This window comes from Gallinula chloropus (assembly GCF_964237585.1).
Source record: "Gallinula chloropus genome assembly, chromosome: 2".
In the NCBI taxonomy this organism is placed as follows: Eukaryota; Metazoa; Chordata; class Aves; order Gruiformes; family Rallidae; genus Gallinula; species Gallinula chloropus.
The window spans coordinates 146,138,545-146,160,823 of record NC_140086.1 but is presented as its reverse complement, the minus strand read 5'-3'; the positions used below and the strand labels follow the sequence as shown (position 1 = coordinate 146,160,823).

Here is a 22,279-nt window from a genome sequence, read left to right as displayed (position 1 = left end):
CTAGAAGTCTTTCGAAAAGGTGCCCATATGTATACATGTTTGAAAATATTCAAAAAAGAATAACAGATTAAGAATATAATAACGAGGAAAAGGGTGGTAATCCTAAACTGCTTTACATGTAAATTCATTGTTTAGAAGTGCAAATGCATCATTTTCATCAAGCTTTTGATATGGTTTGAAAAATGCAGTGTTCATTGAACACAGAAATTTGCCAAATGAAAATGTGTCTGTATTAAACTACACAGTTCTAGTTTAAAATGTTGAAAAATTAAGATACTGAGAGTATCAAGTCAAACAACTGACTGAATTTAGTACAGCTAGTGGAGTGGCAGAAGAACCTGGAATGTTTTTTTCTGGGTCAGTGCAGAAGAGTACATTCAGCACCATCAGATATTCTCTTCTGTCTGCACTGAATATTCTGAGATGCTACAAATGCTCCACGTATCTTCAAAAGTCACACAGTTCCTGAGTGAGAAGACTCCTATAGCCAGCTCCCATCCTCTACACTTTCAACTGCAGCACTTTTTTTTCTCAACTACTCCATTTGGATTGCTTGCTGCTTCTAAAACTACTACTAAACTTGACAGAGTTGTGTGAGGATCAAGCAGTTTCAGAAGAGGTATGTCCACCCTTCTCTCTTGAAAGACACGGTTCTGAATTGTCATTGCTAACATAGAGTCTATGCCCAAGGATGAAAGTGGTGTATTCATGGTTAGTTCATCTGGGCTTAACTCAGTGAGGTCACTCACCACTGAAGTGATATAGTCTTCAGGTTTGACCACAGCAGTACCCTGGACTTGAGGTTCCTCAGAGATTTCAAGTTCGTTCCTGAATTCTTCTGACATAAGTGACATGAAGCGACTTTTGAGTGAAATAATCCGAGACAAGACATGATGCGCCAAAGTGGGAAAATTTAACTTGGCAACAGTTTGTTGTGGGTTATTCATAACTAAACTCTTCCTGAGATACTCATGAATTTCATGCACTTGCAGAATGTCTATTCCCTTGGACTCCAGGATGCTCTGAATATGGTTTTGATTGAACAGTACGCCAAGGTTCAAAGCTCCCCAGTTAATGGATTGGCCTGAAAGCCCAAGGTTCCTCCTGTAGAGGCAGAAGACATCCAAGAAAGAGTTTGCAGCTGCATAGTTTGCCTGGGTGGAATTGCCCATAAAGGAAGTAATAGAGGAGTAGCACACAAAGTGGTCAAGCTCCTGGCCTCTGGTAGCCCAGTGAAGATTTAGGGTCCCTGCTACTTTTGGACTCAGCACTTTCTGAAAGTCAGCCAAGTTCAGAACTTCAAGACGACCATCATGTAAAACAACAGCACTTTGGAACACACCTTTGATGGGAGTCCCTGCAAAGATGTTTGCGATATAGCGGAAAGCTTTCTCAACATCGCTGGTCGAAGTAACATCACACTGCACGTACACTACTTTGCTTCCTTCATACTGCTGCTGCAAAGCCTTTATCTCTTCTTGCTTCTCCTTGCTTGGAATTCTCCTGGAGAGTATCGCAATAAACTCGCCTCCGTTCTTGGCTATGAATTTCACCGTTTCAAAGCCAAGTCCAGTGAGCCCCCCGACTACCACGTACACAGCATTCTGCTTAAACAACTTCTTCTGGGGTTCATACAATGGGATATCTGAAAGCGGGGTGATGTCCTTCTGCCTTCTCAGTACAGCAAGCGGGACAGATTGGTCGGTAAAATAGGACATTGTAGAATTCATTCGTTCAAAGTTCTCAGCCTGCTGGAAAACAGAACCCGAGAGATGTCTAAACCGTTTCATATCCATGGAACTGATCCACGCCTGCACAGTCTTTTGCAATTCCTTTAGGGAAGCTTTCTGGAAAATGCTGCTAAGTGTAAGGATATGAAAGCAGGTATCTTCATGATCAAGTCCACTGAGGTTCTGGATACATTCAGGCTGTTGATTGCCACACACTAGCACCACGTCCTTAAGAAAGTACATGTGGGCCAGATCCTCCCGAGACAGGCTGTTCACTGGAGGAAGAACAACAAGGGCATTGCACAGGTTTATATACTGGAACTTGTCTGGAGTGGGCCTCGCAAGTACTGTTCTCCAACCCATCTCTTCTGCTGCTGCAGAAAGAACATGGCACAAAGCTGACGATGGCTCTGTAGAAGTAATGCCCACTGTTCTGCCATGTTTCCCCTTGGGTAACCTCTGACTGAAGATTTCCCAGGCAATGATAAAGTATGACACACAAGGGACATTCCGAAAGCATGGGAATTTCTTTACATTGAAACAAACTGCTCCTGGAATCTGAACTCGGGATGACGCAGCAGCTGGATAACATGAAGCCACGTGATCTCCCACTTTAACTTTCTTCACATCGATGCCTGTTGCTGTTACTGTGCCACTGAAGTCAAGAGCTAAAAGTCCATGTTTGTCTACTGCTTGTGAATTCCAATACAGGGTACTACCAAAGTTACGACTAGAAACAGTGATGGGAAAATAATCTTCTGAGTGCAGACATATTTTATCCACCTGAATTTCAACGCTCTGTTTTGCAAGCTGAGTAGTTGTGCTGGTGGATATTTCAGCAGACAAGTCTTTAGCTGTGTATGGGTCAGAAGTGTACAAAGTGAATGCTTCTGACTTCTGCAGAGATCTTATGGGTTGGCTGTCATCTACATCTACAAACGGTGAGCGTCTGACTTCAGCCACATACATTCTTCCTTGGCTGATGCAAACTTCTGGATACTCCACACCTTTGCATTTGACAAGAACATCTGCTAGCACTGAGATGTCCAGGGAAGTGGAAGAGCTGAGGTCAATTAGCTGAAAGGTGATTTCTGGAACCTCAACGACACAAGTTCTGGTCATGCCATGCAGCGCAAACCCGCAATTGATGTGGTCCACATTTCTTTCTGTCGTTTTATAGGTGATAACTCTGACTGAACAGTGGGACGTTTTCTCTCTTAATGCCACAATAACTTGGCGATAGGCTTCACAACACTTTGCCAACTGGTCTACCACTTTCCTTGGGTAATCTTCATTCAACTTGTGAATTCCCCACAGGAACAGAATTTCATCATAATCCTCAACCTCTGCTCTCATTTTATCCTCTGCGTGGCCTTCCAAGAGAGCTTCCCAGTCTTCATACATAACATATCGTGAAGCAGGATGTAAATATTTTTTGAGCTGCTCAGCTATCCCAAATTTGTCTGCAAACACTAGGACTCTGGGCATAGCCCCCAGAGCGCTGGGCACCTGGGAAGGAAAGACTTCTTTCCACTTGTTTTCAAACATGAACTCATTGTCTCTGGAAGACACTTCCTTCATGAAGGTGATGGCAACACGCTTGAGTTCAGCCAACACGCAGCCACGTTTGTCCATAAAGCATCCGCAGACTTCTAGAGAGTTCCCAGTGGATTTGCTTGTTCTCAGATATATCATCATTTCTTCCTCCAACGGTCGCAGCACCACCAGGCTGCCTATCCCTGAAGGAAAGGCTGCTCTGGACGGGAACGTCTTTGAGGTGGTGACAGCGGTCATCTGCAGAAAACAGTCGAGCAGCACTGGATGGATGCAGTAGTTGTACATCTCTCTGATGGTCTCCTTGTTCACCTTTATGCTTGTTATAGCTTCCTTCAGTTCCTGGCAATAATGCACATCGCTGAGCTGCTGGAACATGGAGCCATACTGAAAGCCCAGCTGCGACAGGGCTTCATAAACCTCCTCTCTGCTAACCACTGACCTGCATCTCTGATAGATGGCTTGGAAGGAGATGGTACTTTCTTCCACCACAGTTTCAGGCGCCTTTATAACTTGGCCTGCAGCATAAACCGCGTTGGAGGAAGAGAGTATCTCAAAGGCTGTCACTGCTTTTTGTGGACTCAGCTTGATAGTCAAGGCTTGGGAGCTCTGTGTGAGAACACACGGTGCAGAAAAACTGATACTCAACTGGCAAGAACTTAGAGGCTCTCTAGGTCTTGAGCTGCGCATCACAGAGGCCAGACCAAGCTCCACATAAAAAGCACCAGGGACCAAAGCCACACCATTGTTCTTGTGCTCATATAAGTACGATGTTGTGTCCTGAGACAGCAGGCAGCCAAACTCCATGTTGTCACTCTTTGTGGTGTAAATCAAAGCATGACTGGAGCCAATGTCTCTTTGCTTGGCTTGCTGATGGATACTCAGGCAGGCCATGAGTTTTTTGCGATCAAACTGATACCGTGGAATGGCCACTGGAGCACTTTGATACCCATTATAAAAGTGCTGCCAGCTGGGATTGCATCCCAGTTCGAACAGATTTCCTACCAGGGTGAAAAGTGTCTGATACTCTGCATCAGTTTGCAAAGCAGAGAAGACCTTTGTGCCTTTTCCTAGCGTTTCCTTTATGCTTCGCTGCAATGCTCGGTGAGGACTTATTTCCACAAACAGCACATTTTCCCTCCCTCTAGCCACGGTTTCTATGGCCTGACTGAAAGCAACCGGCTCACGAGTATGCCGGGCCCAGAATTTGCCCTGAGCAAAGTCCTTCTCAGAAACAGCCCCCCCAGTCAGGGTTGAAATCACTTCAATTTCCCCCCTCTGTTTTTCTAAAGGCACTATGTGTCCTTCCAACTCCCCAAGAATCCCATCCATGCTGGGGCTGTGGTATGCAGCTGAGACATTTAACACATGAAGAAAGATGTTTCTGTGGCTGAAAGCTTGAGCTAAATCTCTCTGGACAGCATCCACAGAGTCTGCATTCCCAGACAAGGTGCAGGAAACTGGGCTGTTGAAAGCTGCAATGCACACCTTCCCCGAGTAGCGATGCAGACGTTCAGCAATCTCTCCAACAGGAATGTTTCCAACCACCAACATTCTGCCACTGGCAGTCTTTGCCTGCAGCCGGCTCCGGTGATAAATCACTTTGACTGCATCTGCCAGGGAAAGGTACCCAGCAAAGTGCGCAGCAGCAACTTCCCCTATTGAGTGGCCAATGACAGCGACTGGCTCAATGCCCCAGTATTTCAGCAGGAAAGCTAAGGCAACCTGCAGGGTAAAAAGCAAGGGCTGGCAAAGCTCTGGATTCAACAAGTCCTCTGGGCTGTGACCTCTTGCTGGCAGCAGGCTGATGGGAGCGTGCTTCTGAAAAAGTGCTTCTATTTCCCTGCACTTGTCTCTGAACACTGGCTCTGAGCTTAGCAGGGACGGAGTGAACTCCTTCAGCATTACGCCGTTGCCACAGAACACAAACACCAAGTGTGGTTCCACCTTTGAGGTGGGAAGTTCACTGCTCACTGCCGACATAACCTCTTGCTGCAAGTGTTGCAGGGAATTTGTGACAAACGCTTTTCGGTACCTGTAGTTGCCATGGCTTCTTCTGCAGGCAGATGTATAGGCCAGGCTTGGGAGAGTTACCAAGCTTCTTGTGCTCAGCTGCTCTGCTGTATCGGCCATCATCATCTGAAGGGATTTATGCGATGCTGCAGACAGCAGAACTATTTCAAGGGGCCTCTTAAAGGCTGGAAGAGGCTCTAGCTGCTTAACCTGCCTGACTACAATGTGAGCATTGGTTCCTCCAAATCCAAAGCAGTTGATGCCAGCCACTCTTCCATACTCACTGGATTCCTCCCAGGGCTCTACAGCTGTGGGAACTGCCAGGTTTAATTTCTCTGTATCGATGCTGCTCATCTCCTTTGAGTAATGTAAGGACGGAACAATCTTTCCATGATGCATCATCAGAAGCACTTTGATTAACCCTGCTGCTCCAGCGGCTGATTCCGTGTGGCCAATATTTCCTTTCACTGAACCTATTTTCAGGATGGAAACGTGTGAAGACCGGTTTTGAGAAATGACATTGCCAAGGCTTTCAGCTTCAGTTGGATCTCCAGCAGCAGTTCCTGTACCATGAGCTTCAACGTACTGCACAACTGAAGGATCAACATGAGCTTCATAAATACTGCGCAGTAACTTCTCTTGCTCTACTCTTGAAGGTCTTGTGATTGGAGTCACAGACCTACCGTTCTGATTTACTGCGCTGATGTTTATAACACCCCAGATTTTGCTGTAGTCTTCCTTTGCCTGTGTCATGAAGAGGTAAAATTTGCTTTAGCAATCTCATGCTTTTTCTGTGTGGCAGAAAACAAAACAAAACAACCAAGAAGAAGAGAGAGCGACATACAAGCATTTAAATGTGTGAACCCTACCATGTGGTAGGTGAAATGCCTAAATGCTTAATGCTTAATAAATGCTTCATTAGTCTTCAGGTTGAATTGGAAAATCTTTCCTGGCAAAGCAGTTGCTCAAACTGCAGCTACAAAACTCAGGTAAGCAACCAGTCTTGTTTTAGGCTGTTTCACCAGAGGCCTTACCTTTTTCAGTGGTTTGAGGTAAACAACACCACAGCCTTCTCCCCTTCCATAGCCATCTGCCTTTTTGGAGAAGGGTTTGCTTATTCCCTCCGGAGAGATCATTTTTGCTTTACTGAGAGACACAAAGGTGCGGGGATCTATTATGCAGCTCACCCCGCCACAGATTGCTGCCTCACAATCTCCTGGAGTAAAACAGAAACATAGTGATGTTGAGATGTGCAGGACGACGGACAGAAACAGCAGCCATCCTAATTTTGTTGCCCAGCATCTCTTCACTCCCATTACCTGATTTAATTGCTCGTAAGGCGTAGTGCAGAGCAAAAAGAAAAGATGAACATGCCGTGTCAATAGTCAGTGATGGTCCAGTCAGATTAAACGTGAATGAGACCCTGTTAGCAGCAATGCTCATTGCTGTTCCCGTACCGTCATAATGATTTATTTCACTCACTGCTCTGCTTGTTACAATTTCATAGTCTCGGTTCATAAGACCTGTAAAGATATCAAATATGTGTCACATTAACCCAAGGAAACAAAAGGGAAGTTCAGCTCTAAACCTGATGATGTGTTTGGGGTTTCTGTTTTCATAGTAAACTACAGGGCATCAGCGCTCCTGTGGTGAAACTTGGCTTCAGCGCAAGTCAGTGCCAGATCTCCCAGCAATCCCCCCGGACCCAACTTACCCAAACATAGCAAAGACTTGAAAGTTCTGCCTGCACACCAAATGGCAGGCCTTTCCTGATGGCTTAGCTCAGTGTATGATGCAGGAAAGCTGGGTGTAGCCTGCTTAGGCACAGACTGCCCCAGCAAACGCGTGCTGTTACTCTAGCACCTTGACAACACGAGCATTTGGACAGGTGCCCCTTGGCAGCGTTCTGGTACCTACACGAGGATTTCTGCTGCTTTAAGAGGCTCTTAACCCCTGTACCACCTCAACCAATGTTATACTGGAAAAGAGTCCACTGGAAAAATGTGTAGGCCTGACTTGAGAGTATCATTCCTGGGAAGGGCTGGGGAGGCAGTTTAACTTCAGTGCCTGAAGACACTAAGAGGAACACCTAAAATGGATCTGTGAATTATGGAATGAACTTAGGGAGTAGCCTAGTAACTCTTGGCAAAAATATCCAGTAGTGTCATAGCACAGCAGCCTTTAGGTCTCCAGTGCTAGATACATATGGAAAGTTTATGAAGGAGTGCATCAGTCTTTGTGAGACTCAAGCAGACATTTTTCACCATGAAATTTTCATCTTACCAACAAAAACACCCGTTCTGGTGCCACTGATAGCTTCTACAGGGACTCCTGCATCCTCCAGGGCCTTGTAGGTGCATTCTATCAGTAACTTCTGTTGCGGATCCATGCGTTCAGCTTCCAGATCATTAATCCCAAACAGGTGGTTGTCAAAGGAATTAAATCTAAAACACAGAGACCAGGCAATAGACTTGATTTACCATATGCATTTACTTCCAAGCTCAAAGTACACACCCTTTTGCACTTTCATGAAAAGCAAAGCGGTGAGTGGTGTTTAGTCCACAGCTCTCACTCCTGAAATTCAGAATAAAATGTTTATAGGCTAAGGATGGTTTATGTCCCACCACAACTTATGTACTTTAATCAGTGATTCTGCATTTCAGAGTTACAAGTCCACCCCTAGAAATGTTTATTCACTTGGTTATCCCATTAATACCAACAGGACTCTTCAGATTATGAACATCTGCAGAATGAGACTCCCTCTGCTGTAATGGGGTCGTACTCAGCAAGTTTCAAACAAATACTGTCTTCTAGATTGTTGTAAACAACACACAGAGATGCTTTACAGTTTAAAACCAGGAAATACAGGATCGGTTCAGATTCAAATTCAAAATATTTTTATATGCATATGTGTGTTCATCTTGAGAAAAATCTTCAAAGTAGGCCCACGCACACAACCAACCAAGCCCAGGCTTAATCATGTTCATCACGTGAGACAGAAGAAAGCCAGAGCCTAGGTCCCATTTGTAAGCTCTCCCTTTGGCTTGCACCCTCTGAAAGCATGGACGTGTTAGTCTAAGAAGAACAAAAAAATCAGTGGCATGGCTTAGTAACAGACTCACTCATTGAGAAGAGCAGCTCGCTTTGTACACATTTTTCCTGGCTTGTTATCATCTGGATCATACCACTCTTGGACATTAAATCTCTCAATGGGAATTTCTCCTGTGCAGTTTCTGCCTTCCTCCAAGACTTTCCAGAAATTGTCAATTCCATCACCTGTTGTACAAAGGGTTTAAAGTAGGTTAGATTATGTGCTCCCCTCCCCACGCAGACTCAGAAATGCACACTCAGTTCCAAGGAACTTCCACGTATACATCTGGGTTGCTCAATTACAATCACCAGAGAAAGAAACGATCATTCTCTGGCAAGAGGAAAATGGCAAGGCATGACTGATCCCTCCACTGCTTGCCTAAAGGCAAAGGAACCCCACAAAATCCTTAACTTACTGCTGCCCCCATCTTCCTCCCATCTCACTGTATCTCCTATATACATGCACTGTGTCCCCACTGCCCCCACGAGTGCGATGAAGTCTTTCTGTATCTGAACAGCACCACTCCCCAGGCAGCTCCACTGGCAGCAAAAGGTCAGCTCTGGGCATGAGCTCTCTGAAGGCAGACTGAGCTTACAAGTCCCAGGTGTGGTGATTTTGCGTGGCTGGGTTCGGGTGGAGAAGTGGGGGGCTGCAGGGGTGGCTTTCTGCAAGAAGCTGCTAGAAGCTTTCCCTGGGCCTGATGGAGTAAATACCAGCTGGGCTCAAGGCTGGACCTGCTGCTGACCAAGGCCGAGCCAATCAGTGACAGGTAAATGCCACGATAAATGCCAGAGGTCTTATCATTTGTCTCTGGCACTAGAAAGGCACCTAAATCAAACATAAAAGTATGTGTATATTCAATGATGACAGAGCCCCACACCTCACTGGTTTTTGAGGGCCCCTGTCCTTACTGGTTGAAAGCCAGAGCTCCAGCTCTAGGCCCTGAAAATATGTCTACTCCCCTTTCTTATTCTGGAAACCAACAAACATGGCATCCACACCATGGCTCACATTTCTCCTCCTCCTTTGAACAGACATGGGCCAGTGCTGGGCTGTGGATTGTGCTAGCGAGCAGTCAGTACCAGGGATCACAGGACAGCACGCCCACCTAAGCCCTCCCACCATCAGTCCATCACCACAGACACAGCCACACACCATAGCTGGACTGGGGTACTTTAACAGCTCCCGTTGCTCTTTCAGGGCACCTTCAGAAACACAGTTCTGACCATGCACAATGCAGGATCAGGACATGGTTCGCTTACTGCATGGTGAGGTAATTAAGAACGTTTCTGAAAAAAGTCCCTGTACTGGCATGTCTGGACCAACAGATGGCTTGCACACAACTAATATTTCATGCTATGGCAAGACACTGCTGCTACATAATTGCTAGCAATTTAGTAGCTTCTACTAGTATTTGAACCAAGTCTTTTGCACCAGTGTCACCTTTTCAAAAGATTCTACAAGTAGCAAAGCAACAAATTCTACAGAAGCCAGGGAGGAATGTGTTCTTTTCCTCTACCTCAGCATGAATGAGGGAGCACGCTTTTCACTGTCTGCTCAGCAGCCTGCTCTGGTTTTATCCAAAACTTACCTCCAGGAAAGTTGCACCCTATTCCCACAATAGCAATTTCATCTCCAGTTTCGATCTCCATCTCTCAACCTGCATAATATGGGTGTAAGAGTCAGCCAGCTCAAACAATTATGCATTTATCATGAAATAAACAGATCACAAAGAAAAAGCAAAAAAATAATGTCTTCTGAAAGGTTTTTAGTTTCAAGTAGGTATTAGGACAAAAATACCTGGGGGTTGGACCTGATGATCTCTCGAGGTCCCTTCCAACCCCTATGATTCTATGATTCCCTGCTTCAAACAGAACACAAGAAGGGTTACTGTGCAAATCACTACCAGTTGTTTCTTCACTGAAGCAGTGCTCTGCCCAGCTAGGAGGTGGTGACACAAATATCTTATTCTGCTTTATGGTGAAAATCTAGCAAGAAAAGGCACTGGCTTATAGACAAACCATTTTTTGTAAGTCAAATCTCAAAAATTAGTTTTGTACATAATGATAATTAATGGATATTAATGTGTCATTGAATGAGTGAGCTGTATTTACATTTTTCATGCTGTATGACTTTTTCCAGCACTTTGCTGATGTCGTGGTCATCGTCATCATGATCATCATCACCACTGTTGTAATTGTTATAGCATTAATTATGATACCAAGGAGGAATACTAATCCAGTGGGAGCAAAATTGCCTCACCACAAAGAGCAAGGTGTCTGGAACTCCTCATTCCTTTTATAAGTTTCCAGTGCTCTGCTCTATGGGGCTGGTGAGGAAAAAAAAGTAAAAGAAGAGCAGTTTCTGGACTCTAAATTATTTGACTTTGATGTTATTCTGCCCCCTCCCACCTCCCCTGCTTTAATAGGAATCTCACCCTCGCCTATGATTGAATAAGAAGTATTCTATATGACAGTAAAGGACACAAAGTTGGCTGCGTGAACTTGCTGAGAGCTTGAAACACAATCTCCAGGCCTTGCCCCTTTCAGTCTAAGTGTTCAGAGTCCGGTGCCACTGCTGATAGTTTGAACTCGGACAACAGCAACTATTGTCCTGATGATCAACAAGGAGAAGAAATGAGATCATCGTAGTATGAAAATGTTTGCCTAATTTTCCTAAAATGTGGACAGTAAGGAAAGGACAAAGCATATATGCATTGAGCAGTTCCCCCGAGCCTTCTCCAGGATGAACAGTGGCAGCTCTATTAGCTTCCCCCTTTGTAAGAGATGCTCCAGTCCCTCAACCGTATTCGTGGCCTTTCACTGGACTCTCTCCAGTATATCATTGTCTCTCTTGTACTGGGAAGCCCAGAACTGGACACAGTACTCCTTATGTAGCCCCACCAGTGCTGAGTAGAAAGAAAGGATGACCGCCCTTGGCCTGCTAGGAATACTTTGTCTAACGCACCCCAGGAGACCATTGGCTTTCTTTGCTGTAAGGGCACATTGCTGGGCCATGAATAGAGTTCACCTTGGATTCAATTTATCAAGGGATTGAGAGCCGCCCTGAGGAGGATGACTAGGGGTTGTTGGTGGATGAAAAGCTCAACATGAGCCAGCAATATGCACTTGCAGCCCAGAAAGCCAGCTGTGTTATGGGCTGCATCTAAAGAGGTGTGACCGGCAGATTTGAGGGAAGTGCTTCTCCCCCTCCACTCCACTCTTGTGAGATCCCACCTGAAGTCCTCTGTTCAGCTCTGGAGCCCTCAACATATGAAAGACATGGATCTGTTGGAGTGAGTCCAGAGGAGGGCCAGATTATCAGCGGGCTGGAGCACCTCTCCTATGAAGACAGGCTGAGAGAGTTGGGCTTGTTCAGCCTGGAGAAAAGAAGGCTCAGGGGAGACCTTACTGCATTCCCACAGTACCTTAAGGGGGCCTTCAGGAAAATGCAGAGGGACTCTTTATCAGGGAGTGTAGCTGTAGGACAAGGGGTAATGACCTTAAGATGAGGAATGGTATATTTAGATTAGATATAAGGAAAAAAATTCTTCACTGTGACGGTGGTGACACACTGGAACAGGCTGCCCAGAGAAGCTGTGGCTCCCCCTCCCCAGAAGTGTCCAAGGCCAGGTTGGATGGGCTTTGGGCAACCTGGTCTAGCGTCCCTGCCCATGCCAGGGGGGTTGGAACTAGATGATCTTTGAGGTCTCTTCTAATGCAAACCATTCTGTCATTCTATGATCTTATTTAAGTTGAGCTACTTAAAGATTAGGTGCATAGACTATCACAGAATCACAGAATTATCAAGGTTGGAAAAGACCTAAAAGATCATCCAGTCCAACCATTCACCTATTACTACTGGCTCCCACTAAACCATGTCCCTCAATACAACATCCAGTCTTTCCTTGAACACCCCAGGGTCGGTGACTCCACCACCTCCCTGGGCAGTGCATTCCATTGCCTGACTACCCTTTCCGAGAAGTAGTGCTTCCTAATGTCCAGCCTGAATATCCCCTGGCGCAGCTTGATACCATTCCCTCTAGTTCTGTCACTGTCTACACGGGAGAAGAGGCCGACCCCCAGCTCACTACAACCTCCCTTCAGGAAGTTATAGAGAGCTATAAGGTCTCCCCTGAGCCTCCTCTTCTCCAGGCTGAACAATCCCAGCTCCCTCAGCCGCTCCTCGTAAGGCCTGTGCTCCAGACCCCTCACCAGCTTAGTAGCTCTCCTCTGAACGCGTTCCAGGGCCTCAATGTCTTTCCTGTAGTGAGGGGCCCAAAACTGAACACAGTACTTGAGATGCGGCCTCACAAGTGCTGAGTACAGGGGGACAATTACCTCCCTGTTCCTACTAGTAACACTATTTTTGATGCAAGCCAGGATGCCGTTGGCCTTCTTGGCCACTCGCGCACACTGTTGGCTCATGTTCAGCCGTGCATCAATCAGTACCCCCAGGTCCATTTCCTCCACACAGTCCTCCAGCCACTCCACCCCAAGCCTATAGCGCTGCCTGGGGTTGTTGTGGCCAAAGTGCAGGACTCGGCATTTGCTCTTGTTGAACCTCATGCCATTGGCTTCAGCCCAGCTCTCCAGCCTGTCCAGATCCCTCTGTAGGGCCTCGCTACCCCCAGGCAGATCCACACTCCCAGCCAATTTAGTGTCATCTGCAAACTTACTGAGGGTGCACTCAATGCCCTCATCTAGGTCATCAATAAAGATACTGAAGAGGACAGGCCCCAGCACCGACCCCTGGGGAACACCACTCGTGACCAGTTGCCAGCTGGATTTAACTCCATTTACTACCACTCTCTGAGCCCGGCCCTCCAGCCAGCTCCTTACCCAGCCGAGGGTGTACCCATTCCAGCCACGGGCTGCCAGCTTCTGCAGGAGAATACCGTGGGAGACAGTGTCAAAGGCTTTGCTGAAGTCTAGGTAGACCACATCAACAGCCTTTCCCTCATCCAGCAGATGGGTCACTAGATCATAGAAGGAGATCAGGTTGGTCAAACAGGACCTGCCCTTCATGAACCCATGCTGGCTAGGCCTGATCCCCCGGCCATCCCGCACATGCCGCATGATCTCCCTCAAGGCTATCTGTTCCATAACCTTCCCTGGAACCGAGGTCAGGCTAACAGGCCTGTAGTTCCCCGGATCCTCCTTACAACCTTTCTTGTAAATGGGAGTCACATTGGCGAGCCTCCAGTCTTCTGGGACCTCACCAGTCAACAAGGAGAGCTGATAGATAATGGAAAGCGGCTCAGCTACCACCTCTGCCAGTTCCCTCAGCACTCTCGGGTGGATTTCATCCGGCCCCATGGACTTGTGGCAGTCCAGTTGGAGTAGGAAGTCTCTGACCGTTTCTTCCAGAATCACAGGGGAGTTAGCATGCTCCCCAGCCGAGACTACCAGGTCAGAGAGAGGAGTACCCTGAGGATAACTGGTCTGACCTTTAAAGACGGACGTAAAGAAGGCATTCAGAACCTCCGCCTTTTCCTTATCCTCAGTGATCACATTCCCAGCCTCATCCAGTAAAGAGTGGATATTCTCCTTTGTCCTCCTCTTATTGTTAATGTACTTATAAAAGAGTTTGTTATTCCTTTTCACTCCAGCGGCCAGGTTAATTTCAAGCTGGGCTTTTGCCTTTCTGATTTCACCTCTACACATCCTGACAACTTCCTTGAATTCATTCTCAGTTGCCCGTCCCTCCTTCCACAGGCGGTAGATTCTCTTTTTCTCCCAGAGCCTCAAGAATAACTCCCTATTCATCCACGCCGGTCTTCTTCTCCGCCGGCTCATTTTGCGGCTCAGGGGGACCGCCTGCTCCTGCGCCCTTAAGACTTCCTTCTTGAAGAGCAACCAGCTCTCTTGCACCCCTTTGTTCGCTAAGACTAAATGCCAAGGGACTCCCCCTACCAGTCTCTTGAACAAATCAAAGTCCGCCCTCCGGAAGTCCAAGGTAGCAGTTTTACTATTCCCCCTCCAAGCTCCACCATGAATTGAGAAATGTATCATTTCATGGTCACTCTGTCCAAGGCAGCCCCCAACCTTCACATCTCCTACCAGACCTTCCCTGTTCACGAACAGCAGGTCTAGCAGGGCAGTTCCTCTTGTGGGCTCTCTGACCAGCTGCATCAGGAAGGCATCCTCTATGCACTCCAAAAACCTCCTAGACTGCTTCTTCTGTGCTGTGCTGTACTCCCAGCATATGTCAGGGAAGTTGAAGTCCCCTATGAGGACAAGGGCTGATGACCGTGCAGCTCGTGCCAGCTGCTTGTAGAACACCTCATCTGTCTCTTCATCCTGGTTTGGCGGTCTATAACAGACGCCCACCAGGATGTCTGCCTTGTCAGCCCTTCCTCTGATCTTTACCCATAGGGATTCAATGTTATCATCCCCAGTCACAATCTCAGTAGCAGGAAAGGATTCCCTAATGTATAGAGCCACACCACCACCCCTCCTTCCTTGCCTGTCTCTCCTGAAGAGTTTGTAGCCATCCATTGCAGCACTCCAGTCATGGGAGCAATCCCACCATGTTTCTGTTATGGCAACGAGGTCATAGTTTGCCTGCCACACTATGGCTTCCAACTCTTCTTGCTTGTTGCCCATGCTGCGTGCGTTAGTGTAGACGCACTTCAGCTGAGCCCCTTGCCTCTCTCCTAATCCCAATACCACTTCCCCAGGCCGATCTCTAGCAGACCTGGCTTTATCCCCTTCCCCCTTCCTATCTAGTTTAAAGCCCTTTCTACAAGTCCTGCCAGGTCCTGGGCAAGTATCCGTTTCCCTTTCGGAGACAGGCAATTCCCATCAGCTGTCCTCAGGCTAGGTGCCGAGCAGACCGCCTCGTGATCAAAGAATCCAAAATTTTTGCGTTTGCACCAGCCTCTCAGCCATGCATTTATAAGATGGCCTTTTCTGCTTATCTCAGTGTTTGCCCCTGCCACCAAAGGAATATTGGTAAACACAACTTGTATGCCCGCTCCATCGACTAACTTCCCCAGCCTCCTAAAATCATTTTTTATAATCCTCAGGCTTCTGTCAGCAATCCCATTACTGCCAGTCTGAACTACCAATAAAGGGTAATAATCGGAGGGGCGGATAAGGCTGGGGAGTTTTCTAGAAATATCCCTGACCCGTGCCCCAGGAAGGCAGCACACCTCCCTATGGGTAGGGGTCAGGCCGACATATTGGGCCCTCTGTTCCTCTCAGAAGAGAGTTGCCCACAACTATCACCCTCCTTTCTTTCGTAGAGGAAGCAGTCTTCAAACGTGGAGCCGTCCACCTTACCTTGGGCAAGCTTGGCGGCAGCGCTCCTATGTCATCATCACTCACGTCTCCCTCTGGTTTCAGGGCTTCATACCTGTTACAGAGAGGGACCAGGGGAACCGAGGTAGGTCGGGATGGGGGTCGCCTGCAACGCCGGGCTGAGACCTGCTGCCATTCCTCCTCTCCTCTCAAGCTGTCTCTCCCTGCTTGACTATGGTGAGAGAGAGGGGCCATTTCTCCCAATACTCCCTCAGTCTGGGAAGTGCAATCTCTGCGCCTTTTTCGCAGAGAGTCGCTCCACCAGTCTATCTCCCGCTCGCATTCTCTGATGGTCCACAGTCTATCTACCTCCTCCCTAAGCTCCACAACAAGGCTGAACAGCTGCTCACACCGCACGCAAGTCACATCCTTCCCATCCTTCCCTGGCAGCAGCAGGCTGAGGCACTCCCGACAGTCAGAAACCTGAACTGCCACATTATGGAGCAGACCCTCTGTCTGGGTTGCCACAGCCTTTGCATGGGAAGCCCGTTTCCTAGTGAGGACCATGTTTGAAATGTTGGTGTCAGGGCAAGTTACCTGAGGAAGACAAGAGCACCCACCTGTGCTGACACAAGTCACAGTTTCCACTCCCACTGCTACCTTATTGAGTGGGCAGGCTTTCAGCCTTTCGAGCTCATCCTCAAGATTGGCAACTAAGCAGAGGAGGTCATCCACCTGCTCACACCTCACACAGGTGAGGCCCTTGTCTCTTTCACTTGGCAGCAGCAGACTCAAACATTCCCTGCAGCCAGTGACCTGGACCGAGGTGTCCTTAGGCACATCCCTCATTGGGGTTGCCCCAGATTTGTAGGGGGAAGGTCTCCGCCTGGTGGACACCATGGTCCAAATGTCTGGACACAAGAAACAGGGAACCCTTGGCTCAACCTGTGTACTCTGAGCTGGTGTGCTCAATTTCCCCTCTGAGCTAGGAGGGAAGGCTCACCCTGCCTGCGCGAACTGCCGCGCCACGCTCTGTTTACCCGTCCTGGTCGCTGGCGCTCCCAGAGGCGCCTCTTGTAGGGAGTCGGATTGCCGCTGCCGCGCTAAGCTCCGCCCCCGAGGAGTCACGCCGACGTGCAGTCTCAGCGAGAGGCAGTGGCTGGCGCCGGGTGCGTCGCGGGGTCTCTCCTTTTCTCCTCTCCTTCTTTCATTTGCCCTCGAGGATCAATGCTCGGGGGTTGCCGCTTTTCAGAGGGCTCCACCCGCCGGGTCTCCCTTGCCTGAGCTCTCTTCCTCGACTATGTTAGAGCTACCTAGCCTTCTTCTTCAAAGACAATAGATAAAAAGCCTGCAGGGGGAAAATTAGATCAATTTAGATGGTTAAAGTTAGATAAAGCCACTATGACTGATGAATGTCTATACCTACTCAATATTCTTTTTAATATATACAGGAATGTCATTAATTCTTTTTATCAATCACTAAATCTGACATCTGAAATAACCTGGTTACATAACAAGACTACCAGTTTCCTGTCAAAATCCCAAACCCTGTCAAAATCCCCAATTTTCTCTGTTCCTGATTCCTGACGTTGCATTTAGCCATTTCAAAATGTTTCCCTGGTAATTCTACTATTAAGCAATAGCATCTGGCATCAAGGCTTAAACTGAGATGTTCAAACTGTTGGGTTTGGTTTTTTAATAGCACAATACTCTGCATGAATACATACACTTAAAAAAAAAAAAGTACAACTACACTCAACCACTGGGAAAAGCCATGTGCAGTCTTTACAATAAATACAAAGAAGGATTTTCATAAAAACAGAGAGTATCAGGTTGGAAAGGACCTCAACAACCATCTGTTCCAGCCTTTCTTGGAAAAAGCACCGTCTGGACAAGATGGCTCAGCACTGTGAACAGCTGAAGTATCCAATGCTGGGGAACCCACCACTTCCTTGGGGAGATTATTCCAATGGCTTATTGTTCTCATTGCAAAAAATTTTCCTCTTGTGTCCACTGAGAGTGTCCCCAGGAGTAACTTGCACCTGTTACCCCTTGACTTTTCCCTGTGGCTCCTTGTAAAAAGGGAGTCTTCATCTTCTTTATAGCCACCTGTTAAATACAGCAATGTGGTGGTACTGTCTATCTGAAGCCGCCTTTTCTCAAGGCTGATCAAACTCGGTTCTCTCAGCCTTCCCTCATATACAGGCTACCTAGTACTTTGACCGTTTCTGTTGCCCTTCTCTGGACCTTCTCCAGCCTGTCCACATCTTTTTGTGGGACCAAAATTGAGCACCATATTCCAGGTGTGGCCAGACAAGCACTGAGTAGAGTGGGATAATGACTCTATCTCTGCTGATGATGCCCTTTCTTTGTCACAGCCACACACTGTTCACTCACATTGAGCTTGTTGTCCACCAGGACCCCCGGGCTCCTTTCCACAGAATTACTCCCTGGCTACACTCATGGATTATGTCTTCTCCAGTGCAAGACATTACGCTTGTCCTTGTTGAGCTTTGTTAGTCCACTCTTCTAGCCTATCCAGGTCTTCTTTCAGGGTCGCTCTCCCTTCCGAAGTGTCCACTTCCTCACTCAGTTTGGTATCATCAGCAAACTTCATCAGGGTATGCTTGATCCCATAGTTCAGACCACTTTGGAAGACATTAGACAGCACTGGGACAAATACCAATCCCTGCAGGACCCCATCTGTGACAGGTTGCCAGATTGAAAAGGAGCTATTTACCACCACTTTGTAGGTGCAGCCTGTCAACCACTTCCTACCCACCATACAGACCTCTTGACTAGACCACAACACATCAGTTGGTCTAGGAGATGAGTGTGGGAACCTGTATTGAAAGCCTAGGAGGCAGGCAGACAATGTCCAACACTCACCACACGTCAACTGAGCAGCTTACTTTGTCGTGGGTGGTGATCAGGTTTGTCAAACATGATTTGCCCTTGGTGAATCTGTGCTGTTTTTCCCAATCACATGCTTCATTTGACTTGTGATAGCCCACAGGAGGATTTGTGCTGTAACTTTCTCAGGGACTGATGAGCCTATAATTTCCAGGTTCCTCCTCTAAGCCCTTCTTGTAGATGGGAGTGGCATTAGCCTTCTTCCAGTTGTCTGAGACATTCCCTGATCTCCATAACTTCTCAAAGATGATGGCTTTGCAAAACATCAGCCAGCTCTTTTTACAAGCTCAGACATGAAGAAAAGGTTAAGAAGCCTTCTCAGTTGGTGGTGACTAATTCACCTCTCCTGTTTAAGAGCAGGCCAATATTTTCATTGTGTTTCTACTTGTTTACATGCCTGAAGAACCTTTTCTTGCAGTTTTTCACATTTCTGCCCAATTTCAATTCGAGACGAGCTTTTACGTTTCTCAAAATGAGTTTCTGCTTTTCTAACTGCATCTCTGCACACCCTGGCAATGCCCCTGTAGCTCTCAATGGGCATTCCTTTGCTTTTCCATCTCTGCTATGCTTGTCTTTTGGTTTTGAGCAGTCAGAAGCTTGTGGTTTAGTCAAGCTCCTTCTGCTCCCCTTGCCTTTATAGGGATGAACTGGTTTTTGTGCTTCCAGGAGAACGCTCTTGAAAAACTCCCAGCATTCACTAGCTCCTTTATCCTCCATGGAAGCTTCCTACAGAGAAGCTTCCACGAGCTCTGAGTGAACGGAATTTTGCTCTTCTAAAATCTAAACCCTTTGCCTTAGCACTAAACTTGAGTGTGCCTAGCAAGATCCCAAACCCCGCAATACTGTGATCCCTACAGCCAAGGATATCATTAGCAGAGATATTAAAAAGCAGGTTTTCTTGGTTTGTGAGTAGCAAGTCCAGCAGTGCCCCAGTCCTGGTTGGCCCATTTAACATTTGGATGAGGAAGCAGCTATTCACATGAAAGACTAGCAATGGATAGTAGTCTGAGCTCTTGATAAGTTATTACACCCTCTTGGCATCATTTCAGACCTTAGTACTTGTAGAGGCAGCATACCTCTTGTGACTCCCTGTCAGACTGGCAGATGGGCACCTCAATGACCCTTAACAGAATCACTATGAGCACTTGGCATTCCTTTTGTGGTACTCACTGTGTGCTGCTAGTATAGTTTCTCCTTGCAGATCTGTCGTGGTTTCGCCCTGGCTGGAGGCCAGACGTCCACCAAAGTCAGTCTATGACTCCCCTTAGTTGGACAGGGGAGAAAAAATATATATTAAGAGGCTCAGGAGTCAAAATAAGGACAGGTAGAGATCATTCTGTCATCGACGATGTGGGCCAAACAGACTCAACACAAAGTGAAGAGAGAAACTACTCTACTCTATTACACTACACTACAACTACAAAGAACAGTGAAGAAAAAACGGATTTGGCAGCGTGACCAGATCTTAAAACAAATGTAACCAGATCTTAAAACACTTTCCCCCCACCACTCCCTTCTTAGCAGACTTCAGTCAGGATTTTGCTCCCTTCTTCCCCCCGGCTCGCAGTACAGAGGGGGCAGGGACTGGGGAAGATGGGGTTCTCGGTAGCACCTTCTCTCCACCCCTCCATTCTAAGCAGACTTCCCTTTAGCCATGATCTTGCTCCATTCTTCCCCCTGTTCACAGTGCAGGGGGGCAGGGACTGGGAAAAAAAAATGGGGTTCTCAGTTACTTCTTCATGAGCTGTTTTCCTTTTCCAGATCTTAAGACACCTCTAACCTCCCCCCTGCTCCCTTCTTAGCAGACTTCACTCTAGCCATGACTTCACTCCCTTTTCCCCCTGATCGCAGCACAAGGGGGCAGGGACTGGGAGATGGGGGCTACGGTCAGTCCCTTGCAAGTTGGTTTCCCTCTCGGCCGGGAGGGAGGGAGCATTCATTCCACACCCTCCCCCTGCTACACCATGGGGTCCCACCCATAGGAGATAGTCCTCCACGAACTTCTCCAACATGAATCCTTTCCCCAGGGCTTTATTCACAAGCTGCCCTGGCGTGGGTCACTACTATGGCGGGCAGTCATAAATCACAATGTCTCTCAGTCCCAGTCCTCTGTGGGGTCACCAGCCTCCCCCAGCAAACCTGTTCCAGTGCAAATCTCTCTCTCACTCATCTCTGTGTCTCTGTTTCTCTCCATGGGCTGCAAGTGCTGGCAGGGGTTTCTTCCAACGTAGGGTCACAGCGTCTTCTCTATGTCTCTGTTTCACCTCATGGCTGCAAGTGCTGGCGGCAGCTTGTTCCAACGTAGGGTCACAGCATCTCCTTTATGTCTCCACCTGCTCCATCCAGCGTGGAGCCCCTCCACGAGCTGCAGGTGGGGTCTCGGCCTTTTCCGTGGGTTTCTCCACGGGCTGCAGGGGCATCTTTCTCTCTGGCACCTGGGCCGCCTCCTCCCCCGCCCTTCTCCGGCCTTGGTGTCTGCACAACTCATTACATCTCCTCGCTCCCTTCTCCAGTGGCAAAATGCAGCTGCTTCCGGGTTGTTTTCTCCTATATGTGATTCACAGAGGTGCTTGACTATCTCTTGTGTGGCAGCTTTGGCCTTGAATTGCTCGTTGTTTATAGTTAGGCTGGCAGAAAACTCTAACTGCTGCTTAAAGAAACCGTCTCAGCAGCACAGCCTCACAAAACTGCAACAAGATCTTGCTCGTGAGCGTCTACAGCTGTTAAAGCTTCATACCTGGGTTTTGTTGTAATGCTGGAAGGTGGGACTGAAGCAGAGTCCAGCTTTTGTAGGTCACCAGCGTCCAAGGTTCCTCATTCTCTGTGGTGCCCACCACAGCAGCATGGTTCTTATCCACCTCCTTCTAGGCCCCTCTAATACTGCACAGCCTTTTAAGCTTGACCACCTGACACAACAGATCATCAAGCTGTACACATCTTTTACAGGTACTTATCTTTTCTCTAGGAGAAGTGTCTGGGATCCTAGCAACCTCCCCTCTGTACTAAAGTCCCCTTCCTTAGCAGTTCCATCTGGGTTGAAGCATCAGACATCTCCAGGGCTTTCTCTGTAGAAACACTAGTTTTACCTCTGAGGCAAGTGCCCGCCATTATGGCAAAGACACTTCCCTGGCACTTCCCTGGGCTGTGGGCCCACAAACACTGTGCAAACTGCTGGGAAGTCTGCTGCGCCCTCTCGAACCCTGCCTGGACACCCCATCACAGCACTCTGTGTCACTAGCACTCTCTAGGGACACGAAAATCTCCCACGGTTGCTTCTGCCAATGCCCAAGCCACGTCAGCCTCTCTCTTAAGAGCTGCTGGCTCCCAGGGGGATCTCTGTTCTTCCTCAGGATCCCCCTGGCCCCGGGGACACACCTGTACACCTCGATCTAGCCCTCAGCCACAGAACTTACTGTTGCCACAGCTGCACACATCACCAACTTTCCTTAATATTCTAAAGCAGATAATTTATACTTTTTCTCACAATTAAATTACTGGATAATTAAGTTTATAATGGAAAAACAAACTGTGCAAATTTAAACCTAGCCTGTAAGCAAAGGACAATAAGGTAAGTACAACAGACAGTTAAATTGTACCCTAAGGTCTCAATTAACAGCTCAACCAACCCAGCACTGTTTCTTTCAGAAAAGCTGGTTTTATTCCTGGCCCCCACAGACGGCTCAAGGCTGTTTATTGGCCCTTGCACAGTGGCAGGCTGTTACAGGATTACAGAC

General features: G+C 47.6%; 1 protein-coding gene across 1 annotated transcript; it reads right to left on the bottom strand.

The window, feature by feature from the left end:
• Nucleotides 1-509: 509 nt before the first annotated feature.
• On the bottom strand, nucleotides 510-10,040 carry LOC311189111 (phthioceranic/hydroxyphthioceranic acid synthase-like; the record flags this gene model as incomplete). The annotated part of the gene is made up of 6 exons (XM_084260691.1): nucleotides 510-6,041; nucleotides 6,332-6,513; nucleotides 6,617-6,820; nucleotides 7,581-7,741; nucleotides 8,420-8,573; nucleotides 9,980-10,040. 6 exons carry the CDS (start codon nucleotides 10,038-10,040, stop codon nucleotides 510-512), a joined length of 6,294 nt encoding a protein of 2,097 aa, XP_084116817.1.
• Nucleotides 10,041-22,279: the final 12,239 nt, after the last annotated feature.